The sequence below is a fragment of the Plectropomus leopardus genome, chromosome 18 (assembly GCF_026936395.1).
Source record: "Plectropomus leopardus strain MGB_pleo_1.0 chromosome 18, ASM2693639v1, whole genome shotgun sequence".
Lineage (NCBI taxonomy): Eukaryota > Metazoa > Chordata > Actinopteri > Perciformes > Serranidae > Plectropomus > Plectropomus leopardus.
In genome coordinates this window covers 14796335-14810850 of record NC_142193.1, presented here as the reverse complement: position 1 = coordinate 14810850, position 14516 = coordinate 14796335, and the positions used below count along the sequence as shown (strand labels likewise).

The 14516-nt window shown below is 38.7% G+C and overlaps 1 protein-coding gene across 6 annotated transcripts in view; it reads left to right on the top strand.

Annotated features, from left to right (window-relative positions):
* The window catches only part of baiap2a (BAR/IMD domain containing adaptor protein 2a), a 105480-nt gene that overhangs the window by 38551 nt on the left and 52413 nt on the right, over positions 1-14516 (top strand). For all 6 annotated transcript variants that reach the window (XM_088069448.1, XM_042505890.2, XM_088069447.1 and 3 more), the window contains exons 4-6: positions 35-96; positions 2128-2199; positions 6230-6367. In XM_088069448.1, the coding sequence (XP_087925574.1) occupies positions 35-96; positions 2128-2199; positions 6230-6367 (272 nt within the window). The remainder of the gene's footprint in view (positions 1-34; positions 97-2127; positions 2200-6229; positions 6368-14516) is intronic.

Below are 14516 nucleotides of genomic sequence, written 5' to 3'. Positions count from 1 at the left end.
TGTGTTCCCTGTCTCCCTCTTTCTCTTTGTGCAGGGGATGTGCTGTTCCAGATGGCTGAGGTCCACAGACAGATCCAAGTGCAGCTAGAGGAGATGGTTGGTATTCTGAGCTCAAAGGGTTTTTAGCTGTGCGGTTCGACACTACAGCATTCTCTGTAAAACTCTGACGATGAAAATGGTCTCATAATGTAATATTTTAACAATAGTTCAGACACGATTTGTCCCTGAGTAGCAGTACATGGGATGCATAATAATTAAATGAACAAGAACTGGTATGGAATGAACAGAATGCCGAACACATATGAATCCAAACTGCTAATACAGGAGGTGGCTGGAGAGTAGAGTGAGTTAATTGAACCATATGGCATTCAGGGTAATATGCTTGTGTTACATGTTATCCACGACTTGTCAATATCAAGTTCATTAGTATGTTAGCTGAAGCCTTGGGCATAGGTGCTCATCATATAGATACACTGAAGCTGGAGCCAGCAGCCATGTCCCTATGCCTGCTCTCACTGTCCTTCCTCTGCTCCATTCTGATCCTCCAGTGTTAGCTCCTCAGCATGAGTCCAATCTAAGAAATCAGGAACAAAATGCACAGTCATCACTCTGCATAAACGCCCTCAGCCACTTTGAGCTGAATAAGCTAAATCAAACGATTGATTTCCCCATATCAGATCATTTTAGTATATGACATGCTGTGTAAATTTGCTGGGATTCTATCCATTAACCCTTTGAAACCTGAGCAAATTGACTTGATCCCTTTAAAAACATGGGAAGGTAGCAATGAGCAATGAAAGGAGAAATGACCCAAAAATTAGCAAGAAATTAAAAAAAAGTACAACAAAATTACCTGAACATTTGTATATAAAAAGAAAGTTGCAAAATTTGGAAAAAAAATCTAAAAATTCTGCAACTAATTTTCAGTATGTAATTACTTTTCCCTATTTTTTTTTTTTTTTTTAGATCATATTCTAAATCTACAAATTTCTCGCAATTCCTGGAACATTTATCACCAAGTTGCTCATTGGTTTTTTTCTGATGTTTTCAGAAAAAAATACATAAAAAATAAAACCAAGTTACTTAGGGTTCAAAGGTTAAAATTCTTGTTAAAGGCATCTGTAAGCAGCACAAGAAAAACTGATGGCACTCTAGGTTTCAAAAGATTAGACTGTATGATTTAATTGTAGAATAACTATTATATTGACCTATTTAACATATTTTAATGGGGCCATTTAGATTTTTTAAAGTGGGGTTCTTTGAGGTACATATCCACAGTCAGTGTATTACGTGCCCCCAGTGTGGAGAAGCATTCAGGAGTAACGCCGTGGAAACAAAGCAATGTACCACCTGTAGACAGAAAAGCAGCAGCAAAACATATTTTAGCCACGTAAAGAAAAAGCCTATAAAAACAATCCATATGAGTTTAAACTATATTTACAATATTTTCAATGCTTTCCTTTATAGTCAGACAGCAATTTCTGATGAGGATCTAAAGCCAATATACCCATCTATGCTCTCTTCAAAGCCATTTTTGACATTTTTCTGTTATTGTGTTAATTTTAGTGAATCTGAAGTAACCCTTTAAGACACCAAAGTCACACAATAACACAAATAAACCAACCAACCAATCAAGGCAGTGGTGGACCAGCAGCTCCAGCTTTTTTTACCTGCCGACCACAATCTATTGCAGGTGATACACTGACTATTGATAAGTATCTCATGCAACCCCACTTCAAAAAATCCAAGCTACCCCTCTATGCTATGCCCTACAGTACATTGCTGTTACACATCAAAACCTAACCTTCAGAGCAGAGACTGAACATTTTATTCAGATTTTATAGCTGGTTCTACAGGCAGGTCAGTTTACAGTCTAGTGACTAAATATTGTGTCCGATAGCACTGAGTCAGTGACAGTGATTTGCATGAGAGAGTCTTCACAGGCCAGGACTTTGTTGATAAAACATTTATTCAGTGACTGAGTAAATGATGATATCACATGTATTTTAATGGCATATTTATCTACTGCATAGAACTTCATAGGAACCACTTTGACCTTCACATTCAGCTTCCATGAATGATTTAGTCATTGAATTTCATTGAACTGTTTTTGTGCTGTCTCCCCAGTTGAAATCCTTCCACAATGAGCTGCTCTCCGAGCTGGAGAAGAAGGTGGATCTGGATGCTCGTTATCTGACTGTGAGTATCTCATTGGCTCGCTTTCCTGAAGCTTGAGGACAAACTCAAACTAATAAGTGCACTCCATATTTTAGCTCATTTTCAGTGCTTTATATTGCGTTGCATCAAAATCTGCCAAGGCCTAATTTGACCGAAGTGATAGCAGAGACAATGAGTTAAGTTGTGTTTCAACAGCTGGATCAAAGGCTGTCTCTGAGACAATTAGAGGATGTGTGTGTTTAAAGAGATGGTTTGAAATAACATTTTTAACCTGTGAAGTGTAGACTGATCAGAATAAACCCCTCCTGGTGTGTGTGCGAGAGAAAAGGAGAGAGATAGTGTGTAAGCACTGTAGAGCTGGTGTACATGTGATATCTTTAGAATGAGTGGGTTGCTGCCTGAGTGTAGAGCAGCACTGCTGCGCGTTGTTTTGGGGGATGGGATAACGTTGCCGTTATTGTATTGTATAGTCGGAAACATGCTATGAGCTGCTTGGGCTTACAGCCACTGACTCACTTACACAAACTTAATGTAATATTGCTCTTAAAATTAAAAGGGTAGAAGGCCTGTTTGTTGGCTGCTGGCATCTTGATTATCAGGGTGACTTAAAGTTTAGATCAGATGGAGAGATGTTGAAATGAAAACTTTTTATTGTTCTTTCTGAGAGTAATTTTTGACTCCATATGCTTCAGTCAAAAATATGCTGGCTGTCTCAAGTCATATGGAATAATATACTGAAATGCTTCTTAAATGTGTTTGGATGAATCAACCATTTCAGACTTTTCCATCGTGGTGTCTCCCTGCGGTTTTAACATCCATTACTTTTAATGAATTTCCTGCAGATCTGCCGTGGTGATAATTGCAGTCATTTTGCTCCAGACTTTGTGAATTAATCATCAGAAATTTTGACTTCAAAAAGACTCGAAAGAAAGCTCTGTTTTCTGAGACTGTAGTGTGTGCGTGTGCGGTTCCCAGCGGTGCGTCTCTCTTTGTTCCCCCTCTGTTCTGTCTCTCTTTCTTTTGTCTTATGCAGGGTTTTACAACACTGAGGTCAGAATATGGGCACAAACCTAAAATGCAAAAACATACATATAGATGACTTTTTTTGACATTCAGAATGAGGAATCCCTAACCCTGACCCCAAATCCTAACCCTACTATAGTTAGCCATTTTTAAATGTTGCCTTTTTGGATTGTTCTTTTGAAATGCTGTACCATAAGTTTTATCGTCATCTGGAACAATGACTTTTTTCACCGTTTTTACCGCATTTTATAGTTTGGCATTTTTCAACATACTATAGTATGACTTTTTTTCAACATTTCTTTTTTCTTAAAATTATTTTTTGCAGCAATTTCCCCTTTATTTATAGGGCAGTTAAACAGAGAGACAGGAAAGTAAGGGGAGAGAAGGGGATATGACATGCAGCAAAGCGTGCAAGCAAGGCTCGAACCTTGGCCACTGCAATGGCCTTAGGCAAGTGGGGTGCACGCTCGACCTGTCAAGCCATTTTTCAAAATGACTGCCAGCATTTGGTTAAACTTTCCTATCCCCTTGGATCCACATGCAATAATGGACATAATCGAGACCCTAGTAACCCTGAGAAGCAAATAAAATACTCACTAACAAATCTGTGGACATTTACAAAGTAATTGATCATTTCACTATATTGTATTTTCATTATATTGTGCTGTGAATCAGTAAAGACTTTTCTATTATTTTGTCAGATGGTGGATCCCAGAGCAAATGTGGCACAGATGATTTCTATATGTAATGGCCCACTTATTTATGTGTTATTCATGTATGCAGTTTATTTAGACACCCCCATTCAATTTCAAGCATTTCTATTTTGAGTATTAAAGGCACGAGATCACCTTTGGGGTATATAAGCTGTTAGCTCTCACTGTATTCTTCATTTGGCAGTCAGCAGCTAATACCAGTAACACCACTGAAGACCAGCCAACTCACCACCTGGCTTTCCATCTATTCTTTCAGTAATTCTTTAAAATGTCACGTGAGCACTTTTACAAGTTTTACATGTAATTTTTACATGTCTATATTGTTCAGATTATTGTGCTTTGTTACAATGCTTGAGTAAAAGGCAGTGCTAGGTACTGTAGATTAGTACATTAGTAGATTACTACGGAATAAACAGAATGACCCACACCACAGTTCACTACATTTATACAGGAAATCGTACTTTCGGATTTGTACTGATAGAATGACCTCCGCCACCTACCAGAATGACCTACCCCACATTTTAACTACATCTGGTGCTTTTTTCACGAAATGAATGATAGGTTAGCTATGCTGCACCATTAAATGCAAGTGATTTTAGTACAAAATAAAGGATAGATTATTATAAATACAAAATAGATAAAATAAAAATAAAATAATATAAAATCCATTTAGACCTGAGACAGATATTGTATGTACATGATTGATAGTTGCACAGGATAACAGAATTACACACCTAGTTTGTAGTTTATTTAAAAACTGTAAAAATATAAAAGAATAGGCTTAAAATATTATTGCACAGTAAGTATTGAAATATTGCATGGCATGTTATACAGTATGAATATTAATATGTGAAATGTATATGTATCGCAGTGTATGTTGTTTTGTGTTTTTTTGTGTTGTTGTGGTGTTGTTGTTGTTGTTGTTGTTGTTGTTGTTGTTGTTGTTGTTGTTGTTGTGTTTTATATATATATATATATATATTTCAGCTAATTGTTGTGAGGTTACCAGAGGTTTCCAATCCAGCTCAGACCTCCAGAGATAATATCATCCATCTCTGCCATGAAACATACTTCTTACAGACTGACAGTACAGTAGGGATTTAATAAGCTGCCTTTTCAGCCAAACTATACCTAGACGATACCTGTGTCCTCTCTGTCTTGCAGTATGCAAATGTGGGTGTTGAACCCTTGTGCGTGAGCTCTCCTCAGCCAATTTTGCCTCGTACAGAAACCACATGAGCTTTGTCATACCAGACACAGTTGCTATAGCAACAGAGCTGGTACAGCCCGGAAACAAAGTTGTTATTCTCAATAAATAAATAACTAAATATGCAAATTAAATGAATTAAATAACTAAACTCTGGCTCTAAAAGGACTTGGCCAGCCGTTTTGCTTGTTCTACACATCACACATTAGGTTTTTCATTGCAGGCCGTCGCTGATTTCTCTTCTTTATACTATGCTAAGAAAATCAGCTTGAGATGGGTAATCACTTATAGTGGATGTCTTAAGAGACATAATCAGGAGCTCTGTGCAAAATTATACATAGAAAATCCAAAAAAAAAAAAATAAGCTGCTTGGATCTTGTAAAGAATCTTGTGAATTTGCTTGTTCTTTAATTAGAAAGATTGCTTCCAGATGTCAGAGTGTTCTTGAACACTCAAACAAGAAGTTTTTAAAACAAACCCTTTTTGCATCTGGCAGTGGCACACAGGAATAATGCAACAAAATGAAGATGAAATTACATATCTAAAGAAGGGCTGCAGTCTTTTTTTATTTCTTTTTTTTAAATCTTCATCCAGATGTCAGCTGCACAGTAATCACATAACAAAGGACAAGTGCAATTTTGCACTTTTTGAGAAAAAAAAAGAGTATCGCTAGAAAAATGCACTTTAAATGGAGATATCATTCTTCTTATTGTTGACTTCAGAGTTCAGTTTAGTTTGTTCAGTTTGTGAATGTTAATGTCAAATTCTACAATCATTTTGTTGTATTTTAGCACTGCACTTAAAGGGGCAAAAAAACATACACTCTAATACTTGTTTATTTCTTAGGAGTAACAGCATTTTTGTGATATTCAGCTGTTTTATTGCATATCACATGTTTTCCTCATATGTTGCAGCCTTAAATTAAAGCAAGTTTCAGAGCTCCGTGAGGTGATTTTCTTACTGTATATATATATATATATATATATATATATAATTGGTTGGCAGTACTGTCATGTATTTGGTCATCTACGTCCCACCGTCTGTCACCCAGGCTTTTCAATTTGCGATCTTAATTTTGTGTTTGTGCTCTGCCTGTTGCCCCACGTAGGCTGCCCTAAAGAAATACCAGATGGAACACAAGAGCAAAGGGGAGAGTCTGGAGAAGTGCCAGGCTGAACTGAAGAAGCTGCGCAGGAAGAGCCAGGGCAGCAAGAATCCCTCCAAGTACGGAGAGAAGGAAATGCAGGTGAGCCTCATGCTAAGCAATTAGAACGACCTCATATTACCATCAAAGTGTTCTGGTTGTTTCAGAATTGAGTTTCTGCCATTATGAAGGACTACTGTAAAACAAGAAAAAGGACAACTTACATATCCAAGAAAATTTAAATATGAACTCTGGAGCCAGTTTGCACTGCTGCACTTTTAGCAGAGTTTGCATGTGGGTGACTGTTGGATCAAAGATTTATGAGTCTTGGTGCAAAATAATGACTTTATTTTTCATAAAGTAAAGAGAACTCACACAACAGCAAGGATGGGGGAGGAGGCAGTGGCGACGAGGTGCCCTGAGTAGGAGGGTAAATAGTGGAGGTTTGATTATGAATTGTGTGCCCTCCCCTATCTTTTGCACATCTAAACACATACAGCAGGCACACAGAGACAACAAGCAAAAGATAATGTGATAAGAGACACTAATTGACGTACTGGAGGGGTACTTATTTATTTCAGCCAGTGTGTTTCTGCACATTACTTTGATCAGAATGAGTAATAGCACAGCTTGTATGTACACCACAAGATAGCTGACTCAATTATCCTCTAAGGATGATGTACATCAAACAGACATTTCATTATGAAAGCTTAAAGCAGAATACTATTATTTACAAAGGCTTTTAACATTTTTTCCTTTTTTTAATATATATATATATGTGTGTGTGTGTGTGTGTATGTATATATATATATATATATATATATATATATATATATATATATATAGTTTTTTTTAGATTACGGAGTTTTATAATTATTTTGTCCCATTAAAAGTCTTTCACATTATATAAAAAAAGATCCACTGCTGCTCAAAAGTTGGAACCACCTGCCACAAAAACTTAATGTCTGAGAGGACTACTCTGTATTTTCAAAATGTCATTCATGCTTTTAGGTTGTAGACAGTTCTCTTTGCAAATAATATGCTTTGTGCATTGAGAACAAAACACAAAACCGCAGAGACAGATACCCTAGGGCAGCCATTATAAATCATAGACATGATGACAGAATTTTCCAAATCGGGCTCTTCATCCACACTCACTCCAGCACTCCAGCACTCCAGCACCACCACCACCCACCCTTATCTCGAACACCAACATGAACAATCTTAAATAAGCTCTTGGCCAGGGTCTCGTATGCTAATTTCCATTCATTCCATGTATTTGTTTGACTGTCGTCATAACAATTGAATACAATTGGGATAATTAAATCCACAAGTGTCTCAGTTTTCCAGTCATAAACAATAAATGTAATTCTAAGACTATTTAGGGGATTCCAGTATAGAAATAATTACATTGTGATACCACTTTTTAACTCTCCAAAACTGACCCTAACTAAGAAACTTTATTTAGTCCCTTCCTAAGAAGATAGCATGCCATGTCTGGTACCAATGGATACCTTAGATCGTAGCGTTTCATATGATACCATTATTTCCATTCTAGCTTTAAAACTTTATTGCTAGTCTACTTAGTCTCTGACCTTTGCCACATTCAGCTTTGCCCAGCTTTGCCTCTAATTTTCTTGTTCTCTCTTTATCCTGACATCTGTCTTTTGAGGCCCTGATTTTTGGTGAGGCATTTTGACTTAGCTAGTCAGGCTCCAGTTTGCTTTCATCTTTACATTAGTGACTCATGAATGTCCTGCACATCTGACAGCCGTCGTTGTGAAAATGGTCGAAAGTCTAAACTCGACCAGTTTGTGGCATGTGTTAAGAAATGTGTTTTACCGATGAAAATATTTAGCATGTAAATATACAAATAACTTATATTGTTAGTGATATAAGTCTGAAAGGAATTCTTGTACTTGATACCATTTAAGGATCAACCATAAACCTTTGCATGGACCCCTGCTGCGTCTAAGGCTGGGGTCATCTGTAATGATACATTTGAAGTCTGCATTAAACTGTTCAAAAAAGCTATTAATGAAGGAAGGAGGAACAAAACCAATATAACAGCTGATTCTAAACTTTTGAATGGCAGTGTATGTTGTTTTGTGTTAATATTATTAAGTAGCATCCAACTATGAGTTTTACATTTTTATATTTTTGCATTAAAGTCAGAAATCTCTTTTTCTTCTTGAAGTAGACACTGAAGGCCTGTATGAACAGCCATGTGAAATACATTACACTGGGAATTGGATTTTCAACAGTTTCAGTCCTCAGTAGCAAGACGGCCAACAGTCACAACTTGTGAAAATGGTTATATGTCAGACCAAAGCAGTCGCATGATTTACTGAGCGTCATCATTCATGTGATTATTTCCACAGCAATGCATCCTGAAACTGAGCAGCTCAGGTGACATTAATTTGAGGAGTTGGAATGAACCCTTGGTGCTGGACATAACTTAATTAGTTATCTGTCACATTTAGTTTTCCATCACTGGACTGCCTACTTGACAGAGGAAGTAGTGACAGTGTTTCTTTTCCACATACACACACACAAGCCTGCAAAAACACTTTAAAACCCTGATTGTAGGCCTTCACTGTGGTGTTGTTTACAAGTCATTTATTGGTTTAGTGCTGTAGCCAACTGAGAGAAATGACGCAGCAGAAAACTGCAACAGCATGACAGCTGCTCCTTCAAAAGGATTTCACTAGATGCTGGAAGTTTGACTGCCTGGAGGGGTGGGAACAAAAATCGCTAACAGGTCAAGGCTTGCAGGGTAATAACTGAGCTGCCGTTGATCTTGCTGTGTGAGGTTTGGTCGTCCATGACAGAATGAGATCAATAGGACTAGAAACATGATTCTACCAGCACTCGAGGATGCAATGTTTTATAGAGTTCATTGAGTATGAAAACTTTGCTCTGCGCCACCCAGATCATAGAAGAAAGCACCGCCATTGTCCAGGGTTTTGAGTTAATACAGTTACACACATACTGTGCACACACGTGCCCTTTCCTGTCTGAGATGGTATGGCAGTACAGGATTGTTCTGACTTCTGTGTCACATTGAGTTAGTTCCACCAAGTCAGTAATGTCACAAGGAGAACTGTCATCTCAAGGCGTCAATGATGGCAGTGTGTGTAGTAGTCCAGTTTTTCATAGGGGTAGGGTTTGGGATGGGAGGGGCGTTTTAGTGCACAAAGCCAGTAAATCTCAGAGAAGACTTGCAAGTTGATACATGTTCCTGACTGCCTCATGGTTAGGATAATTAGGCCTGTTAGGTTAGGTGAAACACAATTTGATGAAACAGAAATGTAGGAATCTTTTATTGCAACAGATTTTTTCCAAAACAGAGAAATAATTAGATTAAATATAAAAATACAAATCTAAATCTATTATAAGGGTATATAGAGGCTTCTGTGTATTATACCCAAGAAAAGAAATATGTTGGATTTGCCTACTCACAGTTAGGTATTTTTTAGAGTTTTCTGAGAAGTGGTGCTAATATGGATTATATTTTTTCAACAGCGCATTTACTTTCATAAGAGACTGAGGTCGTTTTGAGCAAAGAAATAGATACTATTATTGTTTTTTTCAGTCTATGATGCAGAGTGTTATATTGTAGGGAATCAGTGCATGGTACAGTTGTCTGTCTGTTTAGCTTATAGGTTGGCTAGACTAACCCTAACCCTAACCCTAACCCTAACCCTATATATCAGCTCAAAGATTGTGGGTCAAATGTTTGGGTCAAGTTTTCAAACTGTATATGAAAAGAATGTTGTCTCTGGCTGGTATTATTGTGTCTCACATGTTATATGAAAAATATCATCTTTTGCCATAACAGAAGATTTAGAGTCCCAAAGGCTCGCTTGAACAGGTTGAGCTTTGTTCCTCAGTCTGCCATCCTTTTAAATCAGAGAATGGTTCTGAGTGGCCTCAGTGTACCTGGGTCAATGTCTGATGTGATTTGTAGCATTTGTAGTATAGTTTTGTTGTTTGGTTAAATGCTGTTTTGTATTGCTATGCCTCCGTGCCAGTGATAGTGTGACTGGAGGCATCACATTTTCGGGTTGTCCATCTGTCCCATTCTTGTGAAGACAGTAGCTAAAGAACGTCTTGATGGAATTTGCATATTTGGCACAAACGTCAACTTGAACTAAACAATGTACTTATCAGATTTTGGTGATCAGAGGTCAAGATCCTGACCCTGAGGACATTTCTTCAAATTTAGAAAAAATGTCCACTTAGACTCAAGGATGAACTGATTAGATTTTGGTGCTCAGGTTGAAACTGTGCTGTATAGGTATTCTGCGCTGCTGCAACCAAAACTTTACGATTTGTCCTCCGAGAACAATAATGCCATTTTTCATTGCCAGTTGTTCATACTGTACGATACAGTATCTTGCTGTGGATCAAAGTTGATGTGGTGACTACTTGCAAAAAAAGAAACAAAGATAAACCCGAACAATTTAAACCTGGTGCAGTAGCATTACTACACACGCTGTTATTGAATCTGTGTGACTGATCAATTGGGCCCATCCGTGCAGAGGAGGGAGCTCATCAGGCTCTGGACTCATAACGTACAGTCAGTTAGCTGAGAAAAGGAAAAATCAATCTCCTTTTTTCCTCATTTTCAGCCTGCTCACTTTCGCTGATCATATCATGGCTTGTGGGCGTGTGAGAGAGTCAACTCATGCCCTAGGGAGAACAACATTCAAAGAGGGAGAGAGCCCTTAAGACCCCGTGTTTCACAGTGACACCCACCTAAAGAGGCTTAGATAGTGACCGACTACTAACAAGTCATCTAAGACTATTGAGTTTAATTTGTGTGGACAGAGATGGGTTCTTTCAAGGAATGTGAGGCAGTTGAGAAAATGCAAGTAAAAGTTGCTAAGACAAGATCAACATTTTCTTATCCACCTCCTCCTCCTCTACCACATCCGTGTTTTTCTAGCAGATGAGAGACACTAAGTTTTCTTTTTTATCTCCTCGCTTTTCATTAAAAAGTAAAGTATGTCTGAGCACAGTCTGGCAGCGGCCGCAGATGGCGGGTGCATTTCATTGATCGCTCTCTCCCTCCTTCTCTCCATCTCTCGCACTCTTTGCTGTTGTCTCTCCCACTTCTCTGTCTGTCTCTTTGTCTGTCTTTCCTCCCCTCCCTGTTCTCTCCTGCCTTCACACACTTCCACTGTGCCATCTCATCAATGGGTAAAGCCCCTGCCAAAATGCTAATCAGCTCATTATGTAGTTCAATAGAGTGGACCAAGGTGCCAGTAGAAAGGGGTTTCATCTAGATAAACTCCTTTGCGCCACAGAGGCTGTTAATAAGAGCCCAGACAGAGATAGGGAGGCGGAGTTTAGGATTCTGAATGAATGTCTCGAAATGTTTGATAAGCTTAGAGTTTCTTCAGCTTGGTGTCAAAAAATTGATTCCAACGTGGGATTGCGGATTCATACAGATGCAGAAAAAAGGTGTTGTTGATGTGCAAGTGCAGCAGATAAGCACCAATAAACAAACACACAGCAGATTCAAGCAGGTACTGTAGGTGTAGGTGCTTTCTGTTGTGCCCTGGAGCGTTAAATACAATCCTTTTGAATCCAAAGAGTGCTGATGATGAAGGAACAGAGGAGCAGACCTAAGCAGCTCTAAACCGTGCAGGAAAATGCTTTTGAATCCCCACTGGAAGAAATTTGAGTATAAACAGTTTTGTTGTTGTGAATACTGTAGGCTTCGTCTGTAAAAGGGTGTGAATCCCTCCCTTCCCAGAGCTTGTAATCACTGGAAGCTGCATCAGTGCAATAGAGTGCATAATGTCAAAACTTGGCAGGATTTTGTACTGAATATGTCAGTGTAAGGGGAACAAAAAAGGGGGCATGAAAGTAGGAATTGCATTGACGTGTTGCAGGCTTTATGTATATTCATAATCTCTGCAAAACAAGTAATTCCAGCTGTGATGTAACCCGAGGTCACTCAGATATAATAGTGACTGCTGTCTGCCTTGGCTTCTCCCACTGCTCTCATTGTCTTGGGTTACTTTGGTGACCTTTTGAATGGTTGGAGAATTGGGCCATGTGGATATGACAAGAGGAGCGGGCCCTTTACCTTGTTGAGGTGACACTCGGCCCTTTAACTGAGCACTGCGCCTGTAAAGAACTATGGAAACTAACTGCACCAGTTTCAAAGCACTTAATTTGAGTTTAAGGTGTACAGAAAGAAACAGAATAAGGTCAGGCTGCTCTCCGGAGAAAAATGTGTTCGTCATCCTTTCATCCCTGTCTTTCTTGATTTGACAACTTGTGCTCTGTGGATTGGTGTAATGGTGTAGGTGGATTTCTTCCACGGCTAATGCAAAAGCCCATTCCACAAAATGTTTGTGCTCATTGTGTGTCATTTAGTCACCTAAAATTGTTCTCCACTCTTGGAAGCCCAAAGAAGTAACCTCGTGGCTGTTGGCAGTCGGGAAGTACTGTGCTCTGCTGGTTGCTAAATGAGATACATCTGCAGTGTGTGGTGGCACCACAGGATCCTACATTTGGCTGCAGGGAGGAACTCCAACTTAACGAACTTCATTAGCGTTTTCTCCTCTGTCTTTGTGGAATATTATGTAAAACTTTCTAAAATGCGCTCTAGTGCTTTGAGAATACTGAACTTGAGGAATTATGATGATTCTTTTTCCCTCCGGCTAAGACTGAAATGACAAAAGTTGCATCCACAAATTTCATGCAGTGTTTGTCTAAACCATTTCCTACAATGGAAGGGGAGTTGTGTGAAGTTGGACGTTCAGGACACCAGTGACGATAACTAGTGACACACCAACTTTATAGAATCCTAATATGCTGTTGAAGTACATAGGCCAAATGAAAACTATGTCAATATAAAGAGTCAATTGCATACTGATATACTCTGATTTCTTATTATATTGTTAGTATCACTAATTATCTGGTGTTCAAAGACTAATGGTGGTACAATTAACACTTTTAGTTCTGCAACAATCATGTTTGTTGTCATTGTTCTTCAAAGAGGCTAATTGTCTTTATTCTTAAAAAGACAAAAAATGACCATATTGATGTTCTCCTTCAAATTAAGCTGTATATTTAATATACGGCTTAATTTGAAGGAGCACATTGATTGCAAGGAGCAAAACCTTTACTGAAAACAAACCCTCTCAAGTTTAGGGAGGTTGTGTGGGTACCAGAACTCATTTTCATTTAGATATTTTGAGGTGGGGGTTTAAGGGACCTCTTTAAAAATTGCCATGTCAGTTTCCTTGCCAAAATTTAGCCTATCTTTGGAGCATTCCAACATGGTTGTTGCCATGGATGCCTTTGGTTGTCTAGTTTAAAAGGATACAGCCACCTAGCTTAAAAAATAGCACGGCACAGCATCTTATAAACAGTAATGCCAGCCTCGTAATGTATTTTACCAAAGGGTGCCAGTGACAATTGTATGGGTGTCATGGCTCCCCTTGGAGGCGCCACTGGTCTATATATCTCTTTGATTCAGTTTAAATATGAGAAACATACCCCATAACAAACTTTAAACCAGACAGTACCCCAAAGAAAAGTTCAGTCTAGGTCAAATCATTGCAAGTAAATATAACCCTGTCTTCTAGGTCAGTGTTTATCAGCAGATGTTACAGTTTTAAAGCCATGAAACTGGATGTAGTTGACCCACTTTGAGACTACAGTATCAAAAACTTTCAGCTACCAATATGCAAACTCTGCGTGTGTGCACATGAAAAAAAAATTAAATGCCACTACCTCTTCAAAATAAGACTCCCTGTAGCTCCTCACCACCGTTTCTGACCATATTGTGTGTGTGTGTGTGTGTATGTGGTCAGTGAACTCTGTGACATTTCCCATTTTTGGACAGCTCATGCTAAGAAGACCAAACTGCACCAGGTCTCCCTCGATTTCTGTCTCTGTTACTCACTCTTATGCATGCATTAACACACCTGTTGTCTGACACGTAAAAACTGATTAGTGGTTCTTTGTGAGTGATTCCCCTTCCACACTGCAGGATCTTCAGTCATCATTGCATTGCCTCTGTAGCGTTCGGCAGGGACAATCCAGCCTGAGAAAGTTACTGAGTAAGGCTCTATCCTTTCACAACTATTACCGTCACTGCGCACTTTACCCCTAATTGCTCCAGTGGAAATATGCAGTGATTGGCAGTACAGTACAGGACTAAGCTGTACTGAGCTGCTCCTAAGTATGAATTAGAAGCAGGGTGTTAATAAAACAAAAAATACTA